Here is a 17,978-nt window from a genome sequence, read left to right as displayed (position 1 = left end):
GATAGTCTTCAAGCGGGTTCATACGGGGTGGTTGCCTATTTTTTCTGCTAAGTTCTTACAACTCTCGTTTTGAAACTATCTGGCTCTTGAGTTGTAACACTTAAACTTGAAGATCGTCTGTTACTTTTCCCGCTACTTTGTGATGCGATGATAAATTCCGCATAAAGTCATTCTGCAGACGCCCATTTCTCAATATGCATTTCATTATCTTCATTATTCTTATGTATGCATGATGAATTGTCTTCATGTGTTGAAGAGGATCTCCACAAAGTAAAACCTGCCATGTGCATTTGCATTCAAAAGCAAACTACTTATATGCACATCTTCAGGGGGAGCCTTTTACAAACTATGAAGACAATGTCTATGATCTTTAACTTTCACATACTTTTATCCCCGTTGAAAACTTCAACCAGTTTGTCATCAATCACCAAAAAGGGGGAGATTGTAAGTGCATCTAGTGCCACCCCTAGTTGGTTTTGGAGTATTGACGACAAACTTGGTTGAGGGACTAATGTGTTTGTGAGAATTGCAGGATAACACATGTAGTAGTCCCTCATTGATTCAGTTTACCTACCAGAGATGACCCCTAAAAATGTATGAAGACAATGGTGGTTCGTGAAGACATTCATGACGAAGATAATGACCTTTGAAGACATTCACTTGACGATATGGAGTGCGAAGACATAGTTGTTTCGTAGTTTCCTTTTCTTCTTTATTGAGTCATAGGAACCACCGTACTGTTAAGTGGGGTCCAAGTGAACAAAGTCAGATGACTAATGTGATGCTCAACCAAAATCCTATGTCTTCGAGCGAAGACAATGAGAGCAAATCTTATCCAGAGTTGGATGAGTCAGCTTTGCTTGTAGCCCAAGCCAAGCTGCCGCGTGTGTTTGAAATCCGACCGTTGGACACGTGTCGGTTCCTTAGTGACCCAGGGTCATTTCGGACATATCATGTCGGGTTGCCTCCAGGCTATAAATAGCCCACCCCCTACACCATTTGGTGGCTGCTCAGAGTTAGTGCACGGCTTTTGTCGTTTGAGAGCAACCCACCTCCGAAGCCTTTGAGAGAGAGATCCTTTCGAGGACAAAGCCCAAAACACCCAGAGCCAAAGAGTGTTAGGCATCACTGAAGTCTTTCTGTCCGCGTGACCTGAAGACTTGTTACACTTGAGGACTGTGCATCCTCCAGCTGGTTAGGCGTCGCGTTCTGAGCATCCAAGAGCCATTGTGGATTGCCGGTGAACAAAGTCTGTGAAGGTTTGGAAATCTATCTTGAAGACTTACCAGAGTGGTTGGGCGAGGACTGGGTGTCCTTAGCTCAAGGGGAATAAGGTGAAGACACAATCTTCTGAGTTCAATCTCAACCTCCCTAACCAGATGTACAGTTGTCACAGCAACTGGAACTGGTCTACCAAATCCTTGTCTTCACCAAGCAACTGGTTCTATCCCCTACTTCCTTACATTTCAGTTTGTCTTCGTGAAGTCATTGCTTGCTTGTCTGATCTGATTGACTTCACTGCTTGAAGACTATAACCTGTTTGGCTTCATACTGTCTTCCATTCTGATCCATACTATCTAGCTGTTGTTAGTCTTCGTACTTTCACTGTATTGCTTACTTGACTATGGCTTGTCTAGTGTAGTTTATCTTCCGCTGCATATCATATAGGCTCATATCGACTGTTTGTCTTCAAAGACCTCATCCTTTGAAGACTTCCATAAAAATTGCCTATTCACCCCCCTCTAGTCGATAACTAGCACTTTCAGAATTACTCACGCACGGCGGTGAGCATCATGAAATTGGTGATGGAGGATGGTTGATGATGACGACGGCGACGATTTCCCCTCTTCGGAGCCCAAAAGGACTCCAGATCTGCCCTCCCGAGGAAGAACAGGAGGTGGTGGTGGCTCCGTATCGTAAAACATGATGAATCCTTCTCTCTGATTTTTTTCTCCCCGAACGTGATTATATGGAGTTGGAGTTGAGGTCGGTGGAGCTTCGTGGGACCCACAAGACAGGAGGGCGCGCCCCAGGGGGGTGGCCGCGCCCTCCACCCTTGTGGAGAGGTGGTGGGTCCCCTCTGGTTAATTCTTTCGCCAATATTTTTTTTATATTCCAAAATAATCTCTGTGAAGTTTCAAGTCATTTCGAGAACTTTTATTTCTGCACAAAAATAACACCATGGCAATTCTGCTGAAAACAGTGTCAGTCCGGGTTTGTTCCATTCAAATCATGCAAATTGGAGTCCAAAACAAGGGCAAAAGAGTTTGGAAAAGTAGATACCATGGAGACGTATCAGTACCCTCGTAGACCGTAAGCGAAAGCGTTTAGTAACGCGGTTGATGTAGTCAAACTTCTTTGCGATCCAACTGATTGAGTACCGATCATACGACACCTCCACGTTCAACACACATTCAGCTCGGTGACGTCCTCGCCTTCTTGATCCAGCAAGACAGGCGAAGTAGTGGATGAGCTCCGGCAGCACGACGGCGTGGTGACGGTGGTGGTGATGCCATCTACGCAAGGCTTAGCCTAAGCACTCCGAAAATATGATCGAAGGACGAAACTGTGGAGAGGGGCGCTACACACGGCTAAGAGATTGTCGTGGTTTTGTGTGACGCCCCCTCCCACATATATATAGGTGGGGGGAGGGAGGAGCATCCAAGGAGGCTCCCCAAGTGGGGTCGAATCCCACTTGGGGTCCTGCCCCTTGCCGCCCCCTTGCCTTTCTAGGCACGCGAGGAAAGGCAGGGGAGGGTGGCGCCCCCTCCCTTTCCTTTCTCCCATGTGGAGGGGAAGGCAGGAGGGGCTAGCCCTCCCCCTTTCCTTCCCTAGGGCCGGCGGCCAGGGAGAGGGGCGCGCCAGCCCCCTTGTGGGCTGGTGTGTCTCTCCCCTTAGCCCATTAGGCCCATAGACCTCCCGTGGGTGTCCAGAACCCCTTCCAGTGACCCGATGACTACCCGGTGCACTCCGAAACTCTTCTGGTGTCCGAATATCATAGTCCTATATATCAATATTTACCTCCGGACCATTCCGGAGCTCCTCGTCATGTCCGTCATCTCATTCGGGACTCCGAACAACATTCGGTCACCAAATCATATAACTCATATAACTCTATATCGTTAACGAACGTTAAGCGTGCGGACCCTACGGGTTCGAGAACTATGTAGACATGACCGAGACACCTCTCCGGTCAATAACCAATAGCGGAACCTGGATGCCCATATTGGTTCCTACATATTCTACGAAGATCTTTATCGGTCGAACCGTAATGACAACATACTTGATTCCCTTTGTCTGTCGGTATGTTACCTGCCCGAGATTCGATCGCTGGTATCTCTATACCTAGTTCAATCTCGTTACCGGCAAGTCTCTTTACTAGTTCCGTAATACATCATCTCGTAACTAACTCCTTAGTCATTTGCTTGCAAGCTTATTATGATGTGTATTACCGAGAGGGCCCAGAGATACCTCTCTGATACTCGGAGTAACAAATCCCAATCTCGATCCATGCCAACTCAACAAACACCTTTGGAGATACTTGTAGAGCATCTTTATGATCACCATGTTACGTTGTGACGTTTAATAACACACAAGGTATTCCTCCGGTATCCGGGAGTTGCATGATCTCATGGTCAAAGGAACATGTATTTGACATTAAGAAAGCAGTAGCAATAAACTGAATGATCATATGCTATGCTAACGGTTGGGTCTTGTCCATCACATCATTCTCCTAATGATGTGACCCCGTTATTAAATGACAACTCATGTCTATGATTAGGAAACCTTAACCATCTTTGATCAACGAGCTAGTCTAGTAGAGGCTCACTAGGGACACGGTATTTGTTTATGTATCCACACATGTATTTAAGTTTTCGGTCAATACAATTCTAGCATGAATAATAAACCTTTATCATGATTAAGAAAATATAATAATAATTTTTATTATTGCCTCTAGGGCATATTTCTATCAACATCTTTGTGCATAAAACCATTGGATCGATTCGACGATGCCATCTTAGAACTAGTGCCAACTTCATCAAATTTTTGTTGAGAACGCCGCCATGAGTTAGAAGTGGTGTCGTGAAGAACATTAGCTTGACGTCGCTTAATTTGCTGCTCTGCATGGACAGCTCGATGCACAGGATCTTGCATGTTGTAATAAACCACCATTTCTACACGATTATGCACCTCTATGTTCAGCCCGTTAAAGAAACGTGGCATGGTTGCCTCCAGATCCTTCGTTGTCCCTGTACGTATCATAAGCAACTCCATCTCCTTGTAATATTCATCAACACTCATATTACCTTGAAAGAGCCATTGCAACTTGTTGTACATATCTCTTCTATAGTGCTCAAGAACAAAACATTGCCTCATGAATTCTTTCATCCCTCGCCAAGTCATCGGACGATGTCGCGACCGGCAAATTTGATTCCACCAAATTAGTGCGTAACCGATGAACTCAATTCCCGCAAGTTGAACTTTCTTCTCTTCGTTATAATGATGGGCATCAAAAATTTGATTAACACGCATCTCCCACTCCAAATAGACTTCTGGTTCGCACTTGCCGAAGAATGAAGGAATTGAAACTTTTATGCGCCCAATTCCATCATTCAAAGGAACACGCGCAGCTTGACCCACACGGTCATGCGCTCCACCACGAGCGGAAGCTTTAGGACGGGGCTCAAAGTGTCGTTGTCATGGCGCGTACCCCGCCTCATGATCAACACCATCATCAAGGCCATCATCTCCAGCATGTGGTTGTGCTGCCAAACGGTGATCATGCATGGTGGCATGTCCATCGCAAGCCACTGGTGCATAACACAGGGGAGCAACCAGCGTAGCATGTGGTGGTGCATAATTAGTGGTCGGCTATTGATGGTGTCCGCCAAATCGTTGAACCGGGCGATCAGAACATCAATCCTTTTGCCAAGCTTCACCTCGAGCGCGTCATGACATTGCTTGACGTAGTTGCACGTGTGGTCAAAACCATCCCACATACTTTGAGGAATATCATCCGCATACACTAGACGTACAATTTCCTCAGAATCAGCAGTAGCCTCGCTATCCTTGTTGACCGGGGTTGACATCTTGCTCAACACAGTACGTGAACAACATTAGTTTTGAATACCAACTGATAAGGACTCGTCATTAACTCGACTAAATGATGAGTCGTTCGTTAACCTGATCTTTCACGGTACTAAGAGCAGCAACAAGAAATTCCGACCGAGTAAAGATGCAAGATAGTAAGATCGAAACTAGCGTTGAGTAGATTGAATCAACTCCACGCGCAGCAACAACAAAATCCACACGGATCAACAACAGGGACAATATTTGGTGTCCCCTGACCTGGGACGTTTTGTGTGTATAACTCTCGGTCAAAACAAATATGAAAAAAAAAATCTAACCTCATACACCGCCGTAGCCCGCCCTTTATGGCCCAGTTTTTTTGGGCGCTTCTCCCAGAATCACCCCCCTCCCCAGCTTCTCCCAGAATCGCCACTTCATTTTTTTTACAACCTACCTAGTTAAGGTCTAATAAGCTAGGATTGTAAAAAAAATAGAGTGACGATTATGGAAGAAGCTGGGAAGGTGGCGATTCTGAAGAATCGCCCAAAAGAACTGGCCCTATATAGGCTTACAAACCGACTTCCTAGATAGCTACAACTGACACAGACTCTTTCTCCTATCCCAACTAACAAAATAACTAATTTAATTATCTGGCACCGTTAATTAACTCAGAAACTACCTAAGGCTCGAATTTCCCACGTACTAGTAGTACTTGACCAAAATAAGAACACCATGCATTGTGCACCCTTTTCACGACCCAATGTCACGTAGCAGCTTTGAACTCCAAACTTGCTTGTTTCATCGCGACCGAACGGATCAAGACTTTACCTGGTGGAGTTCTAAAATTTGGTCTGACTTCTTCCAATGGCGACGGAACTTTGGCACTGGAGGCCACATCACGACGGAATTACGTGACTTGAGTAAATCTTGAGCATTTCACCCTTGATCCTGTTACTTTTGGAGATTGGAGACTCCAACAAGATAGGAGTGCTCCGATGAGAAATGAATTTGTGATTTATCCCGAATATCTATTGTGATATCTCGAGAAGAATAGGGTGAGCCTTAATAGTGTTAGTGTGCCTTCGTGGTAACACCCACCCATCCAATGGTGACTAGCATCCCTCCAAGAAGTGAACACCGGGATACATCCCAGTCTATGGGGTTTTGATTATCCCTAACCATAGCTCTTACCTGTGGTTACTTTGGTCCCTTCACCTTGCACTTGTTATCGTGTTGTGTTGTTCTGCTCACCATATTGTTATTATCATATTGTGCTAGCACTTGATCTTCGTAGCAACTGTTAGACTCACTTTATATTTCGCATTTTTCTAAAATTGCTAATAAGTAACTAAAATTTGCAGTTGTACATATTTATCCCTTTATGTCCATCTCGATCCTTTTAATTTATATTAGAGCATCGTGCTCTATTTTTTGGCTGAACCGCCCTAGAGTGAGACATCCAAAGAAGGGAAAGAAGTGGCACTTAAGTCCACATAGCTAAGTGATTAAATTGTGGATACCTCATCACAAGATGAGAAGATAATATCTATATGGACTTAAATAAGGCATTAGATAAACAATTCATCGACCTTCAAACGATGATTGATCATGCGGTAGAGATAAGATTGGCATCAGGAAGCCCTAGTGGTGATAATATCGCTTTGGCGGTGGCTATACCATTTGTGGCCAAGCTCTATGCACATCCTACCACTACCCTACCCTCGAGGATCAATTCAAGCGAATATGGATGAAACTTCCCTAAACCATCACCACGAAAACCTAAAAAAAAACTTTCAAGCCACACCCCTCTTTGTATGATGCAAAGGGGAAGTTCTCAACGTGGAAAATTGAGATACATGATCATATAAAGAGCACCTCTGAAGAATCGTGGAAAATTGTGGGAACTTGAGATGTAGATGCTCACATACATGCACGTAGACTAACCCCTGTGAGCGAACACACGCACACCTTACCCTATGAGCACCTCTGAAATACTGAGACGTCACAACATCTTGAGATTGACAAAGTCATCACATGTGCCTCGTAGTATACGGTGACGTCTCCTCCCACTGAACAATCTTCGTCGGAATGTCTGAAATTCAAGAAAATGCGAGCACCAATGCCAAGTCTAAGTTTTGAACACTAGTGGGCTAGTTCCATCACAATAAACTTAACCATCGGAGCTAGGGTTCCTCTGCCTCCCGCCGGCTCCAGCCTGCCTCGTCTCCGGAGGCCCTAGGGCCATCGAGGCGTGGTGGACCTCAGCCATTGCCGGGGGGAGGGATCTTGTTCCATTTTTAGGTGTTTTGTGAGTTCATTTAGGGTTTGTGCCATGCTCAGGAAGACAAAACCGTGGCAACTCCCTAAAGATGAAATGAGGTTCACTCCGCCTAGCCCCCATTTTGGTGATGCCTTTAGCGTCGTAGGAGGGCGTGTGGGGGTACGTCTCCGGTGGATCTCGCGGTATTCGGTTGGTGTTGGTCTTCGGTGGATTTGCTTGGATCCAGTCTTTGTTCTTCTTCGTTCATGTGTCTATACTCTATAGGTTGGATCATTTTGATCTACCATATTTCTCTTCATTGACGACGGTTGCTACTCTGATGCGTTGGTCCTGTGGGACCTTAGCATAACATCTTCCCATCTGGTGCAACAAGTTTGGTTCGGCTCTAGTGAGGTAGGGACGATTACGGCGGTCGGCGGCGCGCCTTCGGGTCGCTCCAATGCTGGTAGTTGTCGCTAGGTGGTTTACAAATATGGATGTAATTTTTGTTATTTCTGTGTTCTTTGTACTATCATGGCATCATGAATAAATCGGAGGTTTTCTTGAAAAAAAAGTTTTAAAACGCTCTATTGACAACGTACGTTTTCTTTTCCAAAGGAAAAAAAGAAGTAAAAGATAACGTACATTTTCTTTCTTGTCCAAAATACTCGGCAACAAGCCTATCACTGGAGCCCGCGAGCAGCACGCAAGTCGGGAACCCACGCGTACGTAGACGGGTCGGTCGATCGATCCGCATCTCCATATCTCCCTCCAAGCTATCTCCAACTCCTCCGCCCTGCCGCGCGGGCCCAACTCGGCGCCAAAAAAAATCCATCTCGCATCTCACGCTCTTCTAGCTCTCTCCCCCCGCCATGGAAGACCGGCAAGCCACCGGCGGCGCCACGACCAAGGTCCGCGTGAACGGCACGCCGGCCGAAGCGACGCTCTCCACCACCACAGGCGGCTGCCCCGAGCTCCGGTGGCACTGCGCCGGAGCCACGGCGGAGAGGAGCCTCTCGCTGGAGGCCGACGTGCTCGGAGCCGTGGCGAGCGGCAAGGAGGTCGTCGTCAGGGCCTTCGTGGCGGACGACGCGGCGAGACCTCCGCCGTGCGCCAAGGCTGGAGGGAAGAGGCGCAGGAGGGAGTACGTGTTCGAGATGGCCGACGGCGAGGGCGCGGCCGCGGCCTGGGGCGGGACGCTACGGGGCTGCTTGGACTCGTTCGGTACGTGCCTTTGGTGCCTCCGTCCGTCGTGCCGGTCACCACGCGACCAGCCCAAACTGTCTCGGATTTTTCGATTCCTCTGACGATGTACACTGCTTCTCCAATCTACTCCCTCCGTTCCTAAATCTAAATAGTTGTCTTTCTAGAGGTTTCAAATGATGACTACATACGTAGCAAAATGAGTGAATCTACACTCTAAAATATGTCTATATACATCCGTATGTGGTGACCATTTAAAATCTCTAGAAAGACAAATATTTAGGAACGGAGGGAGTAGATGTGACGAGCTGCTCCTCTGTTTTATCAACTAGTAACTTTTTATGGGATTATATCAGCTGGTTCTATTTATAATGCGATGCTCCATTTGCGTAAACGATTCATATTTTGTGATGAACATGTGATAATAGGGCGGCCCAAGAGATTGTTCGTCCTCATCAACCCCTACGGCGGCAAAAGACGGGCAAGCAAGATCTACGAGGCAGAAATCAAGCCCCTGCTCGAAGCCGCCGGCGTCGAAGTCACAATGCAAGGTAAGGTTCTCCATGGTTTTTTGAATTGATCTTCTTCTCCTACATTCTTGGCTCTTGCGGTTATTTTGATCCGTCTGGTCCGTGGTTTTGTTAATTTGTTTCAGAGACCCGGTACCGGGGGCATGCCCGGGAGGTGGCGTCCTCTCTGGACCTTGCGAGATACGACGGGATCGTCTGCGTCAGCGGCGATGGCGTCCTCGTGGAGGTTGGTAACACGCAATATTCTATACCATGTTTAGGTTTGCATGGTTGTGGCATGGCACGGCATGACAGGGGTCGAATCCACAGCGTTGACTCCAGTGGTTGGCATCCGATATGCAGCTGCGAGTTGACTTCACATAATAGTGGTAATGGATGGATCTCACTTGATCATCTTGTCTGGAAGGCTGGCGATAAACGAAAAAAAAAACAGAGAGATATTAACAGCATCTGATGCAATTTTTAGCTCGAGCAGTTTTTAGTGCCTTCAAATATACTCATTCGCAGAAAAAAATCTACTAAGAAAACATAGAAATGTCGTACATGCTGTAAGATTCCTACTTTTTTTCTTCTCACGCTGACATTTCTGGCATGTAGCTTGTGAATGGGATTCTGCAAAGATCAGACTGGGAGGAAGCAATAAAAATGCCAATTGGGGTAGTTCCAGCTGGTAAAAACAACTGATCTTTTTTTTTGGCTGAATAACAATCGATCTTTGGTCAGACACTAGTAGCACCAAAAGTTTCTGAAAGTGCTCAAACATGTGTGCTGGCTTGTTATTTATGCAGGCACAGGAAACGGCATGGCCAAATCGCTTCTGCATGCTGCCAGCGAGACGTGCTCAGTTTCAGACGCCGTATTTGCCATTATCAGAGGTCATAGTATGCTTTCAGGCACATAATATAAGTTTCCACGGCAGTTTCAAATAGAGAAATCTGATGGAAACAACAACTCTCTCGTTGCACAGGTCACAAGCAGGCCTTGGATGTTTGCACTATAGCGCAAGGGGAGAAGATTGTTTTCAGCGTGCTGTCAACCACCTGGGGTACGCAACCATGAACTCAACAATGTCTGTCAAATTCCAATGGAGCTTCTGCGGATGCTTGATCTGACTCTTTCAGAAAAATTCCAGGTTTGGTGGCGGATGTTGACATCGAGTCCGAGAAATACAGGTGGATGGGGAGCGCGCGGTTCGACTTTTATGTGCGTATAATCTTGGTTCCTTTGTAATAACTTGAAATCTTTGGCAAACCGATGCCTCACATTGTAACGAGTTCTTTTTGACTGATCCCAGGCTCTGGTTCGCATAATGAACTTGCGCCGATACCGCGGAAGTGTCCACTTCGTGCCTGCCCCGGGCTACGAGGCATACGGAGATCCTGTCAAGCAATCCGAGACTCCCATCGTGGAGCAAAACGGCGAGTCTCGGGTGTGCTCTTATCAAGGTCCTAGGGCCGAGTTTCAAGGTTCAGACTGGAGATCCATCGATGGCCCGTTTGTGGGTGTGTGCGTCTACAACGTGCCATGGGCTGCCGAGAACGCCATGGCAGCTCCTGAAGCCAAGGTAATATTTTGTCTTTGTTTCCCAATGCTAATCTGATCAAGCTCCATTTGCTTCTGCAAAACCAAGTGCTGGTTTAATTTGTGCGACATGCATGGTTGCGGCTGTGATGCAGTTCTCAGATGGCTACATGGACGCGGTGATACTGAAAGACTGTCCGAAGGCTGATCTTTTGGCTCTGCTGCTGAAGATGAGCGATGGGAGCTACGTGAAATCGCCACATGTTACGTACCTCAAGGTCGGCCATTTTTTCCCTGTCAACCTGATAATCAACTTACAGCAGTTCAAACACCGTGCCAACCTTCTTCCATACAGTGGTTCATCAGTAGAATTTTTTCTTACTAGTTTGACTTTGCAGGTGAAATCCTTTCGGTTATCGCCGGGGCAGCTCGTGGAGGATCCGAAAAGGGGCGGCATCGTAGACGTGGACGGCGAGGTGGTTGCCAGAGGAGAAGGAACGTACGGCATGAACCAGGATCAATATTTGATGGCCTATGGCCCTTCTGTTCAGCTGACCGTGCACCAGGGCTTGGCCACTGTATATCGTCCCAAATGAGATTGTTTGTGTCAATTGCTTTATTCTTGTTCATATTTTAAAAAGTACTCTATTGTATCCAGAACAATATTCTCTCAAGAAAAGGTCACACGTCTCTGAGCAACACAGTGTGCCTCGTCTTGCTTCAGTTTCAGTTCCAGCCCCAACCAACCCAAACTGTTGGCGCCCCGTTGTGTTTTCGTTGAATCACACTGCGACCACCATTCTGGCAAAGCTTTTCACTGGGACTGCTAGTCGCCAGCGATGTCTTCACTTCCCAGTAAGCGCATTTAACTATATTCACTCAGTCCTGACGAAGAGGCCGCCAATAACCTTGATCCAAAAGTAACTGCAGAAGTTCAGTTAAAATACGGAATTATGGAGCTCGACCCTCCAGAAGTACTACTACGCCCTCTGTCCCAAGAAGCTTGTCTTAGATTTATCTAGACAGGGAGGTAATACGTGAAATTATTGAATGCTAGTACATCTCAAGTTCACAAGGGGTAACTTTTACAAGCATCACCAATCAAAAGTAACACGCCAAGACAGGATAACAAATGAACGACAATAACTGTAGAACAGATACTCAAATTTAGACAAGTGTTGCATCACTGGTGGTGGAGCCGTTCAGAAGGAAGAGCGAGCATGCAGCAATAGTCCAAGGCGGCAGAGAGAGCTGAAGTGCAAGTGAGATTGAGGCACTGCACTCCACTTGACAGGCAGCAGGTGAAGGCGAGGTCACTGGAGGGGAAAGATGTTGGGCCTGCTGAATGAAATTAATGAACGAATGAAACTTTGAAAATAATGAAGCATTTGAAAGATAAAAAAATGAAACAAATATTACAAAAGTTCATATTCACAAAAGCACTGGGGAAAACTTTACCTTTTTCTTTATAGTTGTGAGTCTGAATTGGTTGTCGCTAGCAACTTCTTCAGACTTCACGTTTCTCATCTTCAAAGCAAGTGTATATTCAACTATTCGCTCAGTCTTGACAAAGAGGCCTCCAATTACCTTCATCCAAGACTAACTGCAGAAGTTCATCTACAATATGGAATTAGCCCTCCAGAAGTACATGGGATATCTAAGTGAATCTCAGCTAACAAGGGATAGATAACTGTTACAACCATCCAAGTGCATCTCAGCACACAAGGGATAACTGCTAGTACAAGCATCACCAATCAGAAGCAACACTTCAGGATAACAACACAACGGCAATAACTATAGAACAAGATTCAAATTTAGAAACGTGTTCTCAGTCCAGGGGGTGGAGAAAGTGGAAGAATTATGCATTCAGTAATCAACGTAGAAGGGATCCTGAGGGGTCGGCAGTAGTGGCAATGCCGAGAGAGTTGAAGGGTGGGTGAGCTTGAGGCACTCCAACTCTTGACACGCAGTGGAGACATGGTCACCAGAGGGGATAGATCTCGCGCCTACTGTTTGAAACAAAAGAATAAATGCAACTTTGAAATAAATGAAGCATATGAAAGATAAAAAATGAAATAATAACTATTACGAAAGGCTATCTTTTGTTTTTGCAGACATCAAAAAGACTATCTTTTTGCAAAGGCCGGTGGATCATTTACCTTTCCATTTATTTGTAAGTTGTGAATCCGAACAACAGTTCATCTGAAATCCTTCCAGCGGATATGCGCAATCTTTGGCCAGCTTTCTCCGTCAGGCGCTTGGCAGCTCTCGTTCAAGCGTTCACAACGCCAAACACATATATGTTGGATGGAGGATGGCAGATCTGATAAAGATGATATGTTGGGGCAGTCATAGATATCGAGTGTCCTCAGACTAGAGAAGCACTTCAGATTTCCTGGTAGGGACCTCATTTCACACCCACATAATCTAAGGCACTTGACGGATGTGAATTTTGCAGATTCTTCAAACGAAACGGATGATTCCTTGAATCCTTCGAGAGATAGGAATGGTGGAACTGTAAAACCTTCAGCCCAGAGCATGTGGTTGAGCATCACGAGGCTGCTAACATAGAGTGATTGCTGCACCCGAAACTGTGAAATGCAGTTCGCAACGAGCTTCGGGACATCTGTCAAATGTACGTGGTGAAGTTGCAAGAATGGCAAGCCTTCAAGAAAGCACAGATCAGGGAAACCTCCCACTGATAAGGATACAAGGGAAGTCAGATGACCGATAGACAAGGAAGTGGAGCTTCTGCAGCCATACATGCTAAGACTTTTCAGGTGCGGCAAGTCACTACTGAAGAAATTATCTGCAACCATGCACTCATATATACAGAGCTCCTCAAGAGACAACGGCAATAAACCTGCTCCATGTGCCAAGTCTAAAGAAGGGCAGGAAATCAATCTAACTTCTGAAAGAGAGGTAGCAGCTCGTAAGCCTCCTAATGACTTGAGGCACCAGCAATATCTGATGAACAAAAAGTCCAGCTTTGTCAAATGTTGGAGGACCACTTGCTGCGGAAGTGTAGTTAAAGTCATGATCTGTGCTAAGAACAAACTTCTCAGTGACGTGAGGCCGCCAAGGCAAACAGCTAATGCCCCATCTGTAACACTGCACGAAGAAAGATGAAGTTGGCAAAGACCTGACGGTGGAACCAACGGCAAGCTGATGCTTCTTCCATAAATGAATCTCAGCCTCTGCTCGTGGCAACATATCCATGCTTTAATTATATCATCTTTCAGCATTACCTCGCCGTTCTCTCTTTCTAGAGCACTTGCAATGGTTTGAAGATGTGACATGTCAGCATCCATTAATGCCATCATTTGCTTCAGAGATGAATGTTCAGACGATAATACTTCCTTAATTCCCAATACAGAATCCACCTTCCATATCGAAGCAAGTTGTGATGCCAAGTAGTCTGTTCCCATGATGTTTTCCCTCTGATCATGCTGTTCTAGCTCATCACTGCTAATAAATATAAGCAGTGGGCAACTGCTAATTGATAAGCATGTGAGGGCTGCTGGAAGACACGATAACGTTTTCAGAGTCGAGACATTCTCGAGCTCTAGTTTTGAGCAATGCCTGAAGAGCTCGGTATTGAGTGGCAGGCCTTCTAAGGCACTGCAGTCGGCAAGCTTAAAAGATTCCAAATTCTCAAAATACGAACCCTCAAGTAACCAACTTGGATATGTGGCAGATTTGTAACCCTCGATCTCGAGGCCTTTCAGTTGAGGCGGTGGCATCAAACCTTCTAGAATCTCCAACTGTAAACTGTCATCTGCATTCATGCCATTATTGCAGCTCCAGACAAGGGCCAAGCTTCCAAGATGACTTTTCTGATATAGCTTCGACTCTAAGGCTTCATTCTTTCCAGTGACATTCTCGACATTTCTGACTCTTAAACTGCCACCAAGCTCTTTCATGTCTCTGAGCTGCCGCAACTCATACCCCTTCTGCTTTTGCACACAAAAATCTTCAACATGCTGGAGCGAAGTTAGCTTGCCTATATAAGGGATTTGAGGCAGAGCTACTTCATACACCCTGTATCCCAGATCACGATACCCTTCAAGATGCCGCAACTTGCTTAATTTACATAGTTTCTGAGGCAAACTCGTAACTTTATGGTTCAACAGAAGTAACTGTAGGTGGTAAAGAGCACATAATGATCCAGGCAATTCGGCAATGGAAGTTTTAATGAGGTTTAAATACCGAAGGTGTTTCAGCTTACCCACAGATTTGGGTAGCTTGTTACTATTGTAGAAGCACAAATAGAGTACACGTAACTTCTTCAAGTTTTGAAGTACCTGACTGAAAACATCACTCACATCATCTGTAAGTGGGTCAATGCAGATAACAGTGCGCAAATGATGTAGCTTGCAGATACTGTGCTGGTGTTGTTTCATGCTCTCAACACGAACAGACAGACGACGGACGGTGCATGGTATTTCTGTCACCTTATCATCTTCTAATCTGAAACAGTCTTCTTTAGAGAGCGACTCTGCCAAATCATGAAGAAGATCATGCATAATGTAGTATGTGTCCAAAAATCTTTCAGAAATTGTTGCAAGAAAGACCCAGAAACCATCTCATTGAGGTAATCCTTTCCAACATCTACCATTTTCCTGTTCTGGTTGCACGGATCAACAAGCCCCTCCGCTATGAGCAGGTGAATCAACTCATCAGTGTTATACCTGTGCCCTTTTGGAAACAAACTACAATATACAAAGCACCTCTGCAGACGTGGATCTAACTTCTGATAACTCCACAACAGAGCCATTCTAGGCTCACTTAAGTTGTCAATCTTTAAAGTCAGAGCATCTTTCCAGGCAGAGATATTCATTTTCCCTTTCAACTGGGAACCAACAACTTTTGCAGCCAACGGAGACTGTCCAAGCCTTTTAGCTATCTCCTCTGCAATCGCTTCTAGCCTTTCAAGCAACGGAGGGTCTCCAATTTGTGCTCCAGTGAAGGCATAGTATTTGAAGAGTGCCAAGAACTGAGTATCTTCCATGCTTTCCAAACGGAGCACCTTTTCACAGTAAAGAGCGGAAGGAAATGTATCCCGTCGAGAAGTTACCAAAACTTTGCTTCCCTTGTGCTGAGAAACCAGGGGAGCTAACAGTTGGTCCCATTCCATCTGACTACTCGAATCATCAAACCAAACATCATCCAGTACAAGCAAGAATTTCTCTGACTTCTGCAGTATGTCCCTTAATTGGCAGTGGAGAGTATCCAGATTATCAAGACGTGGGCACTCCCTCTTAGCTGCGGATTCGATTATCTCCCGTGTATGACGATGGACATCAAGTTTGCGTGAGATGCACACCCACATCCTGACATCAAAATGTTCTTGTACCCTCTTGTCATTGTAAACATGTTGTGCCAAGGTGGATTTTCCCATACCTCCTGCTCCTACAATGGCCAAACCCGCATATACAGCTGAATTAGCTTCAACAGCAACCGGCTCGGTAAGAAGGTTTATTATATCATCGCGATCCTTGTCACGACCTATTACTTTCAGAGGTGGTAATGATGTGGCCTGAGGAATAATGGGCCTCTCTGCACTGTTACCACCTGGTAAACAAAGAAGCTCAGAGAACCCCTTCCCTTTCGCTAGAATGGCCTTCAATTCATTCAGCTGGAAAAGTAGCTTCTTGTTCTTTGGGCGAACATTGGATAACCTGTTAGATGCAGCACGCAGAGGCTTCAAAATAGTGCTGATGGATGAGGCACACAGTGGCGAGGAATCTCTCCCAGTCTTTGCTCTGCGCTCAAGGAGGTCATACTCATGCATGTCCAGCAGGTCTTCAGCCTTGTAGAAGGCTTCTTTGAGCTCTTGGACCCATTTGTCCAACTTGACCCTGTGGTTGCCTTTGTTAGCTGCTTCAACCATCAGCTCAAACTGCGGCATAATTGTGGTCTCCAGTTCATGGAGCTCACTTGCCATGTCCACCCCAAGGAACGTTGAGGCATCAGCGAGGAGCCTCTTCAGGATTGGCGATGCAGCCAACTTTAAGCCAGCCAGCGCCACCCCAGTCATGGAATCACAGGGGACTGCTCGTTGGGGATTGGAAAATGGCTTTTGCACTGCGAACACAAAGATCTTGGCTGCTGTGTAAATAGACAAAATGGCAGGGAATTAGAAAGACTTCATGAGGCAAACAATGGGATACATCAATTAGATGAAAATATCCGTCGGAGCGGAGAACAACAAAACAAATTAGTCTACTGCAGTATGTTAGAAAAGAAAAGAAAAATTAAAGCAGAGCCCTGCAAGCAAATTTGTTTCTTTTGTGCGGACGGAACTATCTGTACAGGGGAAACTAAATAGCATAGAAGGTTGGAATGCTTACAGAGGTGAAGGAGTGAAGGACAGAATCGTTGCTGGAGCCACCACGGCGGCGACGGTAATGCAAGGTTGCCAACGAGGAGGACTGGAGAAGTGTTGTAATACAAGAGAAATCAGAACCAGAGCTCACCAAACAGCAAGACAAGAGAGCAAAATATCTGATCCAGAGGTGCACTGGGAGCTGGTAGTCTCTTTCTGTTTCTCCACCACGACCACGATCAAGGCCTTATCTCTGCAAGCGATGGCCAAGAATAAGTATTGGTGTAATTTGTGTGTGGTTGCAATCCAGTTCTCAGGTAGCTACATGGATGCAGTCCTACTGAAAGACTGTCCGAAGGCTTGATCTTTTGGCTTTGGCACATGTTACATATCTCAAGGTTATAGCCATCTTTTCCCTGTCAACCTGATTATCAACTTACAGTGTTGAATTTGTTTTCCACTGCTTCTGCCTTCTGCAGGTGAAATCCTTTCGGTATTCACCGGGGCAACTTGTGGAGGATCCGAGACAGGGTGGCATCGCAGACGTGGACGGCGAGGTGGTAGCCAGAATGGAAGGAACGTACGGCAGGGACCAGCATCAAGATTTGATGGCCTATGGCCCTTCTGTTCAGCTAACCGTGCACCAGGGCTTGGCCACTGTAATTGTTTACTGTCCCAAATGATCCTACCTTGCCTTCTCCTCTCTCCAGAGATTGTCCATTCCTGTCGATTGCTTTATTCCTGTTCATATTTTCAAAGTACTCCATTGTATCCAAAACAAGATTCTTCAAGAAAAGGTCACACGTCTCTGAGCAACAAAATGTGCCTCGTCTTGCTTCAGTTTCAGTTCCAGTCCGAACCAGCCCAAACTGTTGGCGCCCCGTTGTGCTTTCGTTGAATCACACTGCGACCACCATTCTGGCAAAGCTTTTCACCGGGACTGCTAGTCGACAGCGATGTCTTCACTTCCCAGTGAGCACATTTAACTATTCACTCAGTCTTGACAAAGGGTCCTCCAATTACCTTTCCAAAAGTAACTGCAGAAAGTTCAGCTACAATACGGAAT

General features: G+C 45.9%; 1 protein-coding gene and 1 pseudogene across 1 annotated transcript; one reads left to right on the top strand and one right to left on the bottom strand.

Annotated features, from left to right (window-relative positions):
• The first annotated feature begins 8,103 nt into the window (after nt 1-8,103).
• Nucleotides 8,104-11,283, top strand: LOC123079381 (sphingosine kinase 2). Its single transcript, XM_044502150.1, has 10 exons — nt 8,104-8,554; nt 8,962-9,084; nt 9,189-9,289; nt 9,661-9,733; nt 9,852-9,938; nt 10,031-10,108; nt 10,196-10,266; nt 10,358-10,627; nt 10,740-10,862; nt 10,983-11,283. The coding sequence occupies exons 1-10, from the start codon at nt 8,203-8,205 to the stop codon at nt 11,178-11,180; spliced, it is 1,476 nt and encodes a 491-aa protein (XP_044358085.1). The 5' UTR covers nt 8,104-8,202; the 3' UTR covers nt 11,181-11,283.
• Nucleotides 11,284-11,604: 321 nt separating this feature from the next.
• On the bottom strand, nt 11,605-17,692 carry LOC123079379 (disease resistance protein RGA2-like; annotated as a pseudogene).
• Nucleotides 17,693-17,978: the final 286 nt, after the last annotated feature.

This window comes from Triticum aestivum, chromosome 3D (assembly GCF_018294505.1).
Source record: "Triticum aestivum cultivar Chinese Spring chromosome 3D, IWGSC CS RefSeq v2.1, whole genome shotgun sequence".
In the NCBI taxonomy this organism is placed as follows: Eukaryota; Viridiplantae; Streptophyta; class Magnoliopsida; order Poales; family Poaceae; genus Triticum; species Triticum aestivum.
The sequence above is the reverse complement of the archived record's forward strand: the minus strand, read 5'-3'. Positions and strand labels throughout refer to the sequence as shown.

Excerpts from the sequence above, each read along its gene's own strand:
- LOC123079381 (XM_044502150.1), top strand. The coding sequence starts at position 8,203 with ATGGAAGACCGGCAAGCCACCGGCGGCGCCACGACCAAGGTCCGCGTG. Across the intron at positions 9,734-9,851 it reads AATTGGGGTAGTTCCAGCTG|GCACAGGAAACGGCATGGCC; the intron begins GTAAAAACAACT and ends TTATTTATGCAG. Across the intron at positions 9,939-10,030 it reads CGTATTTGCCATTATCAGAG|GTCACAAGCAGGCCTTGGAT; the intron begins GTCATAGTATGC and ends CTCGTTGCACAG.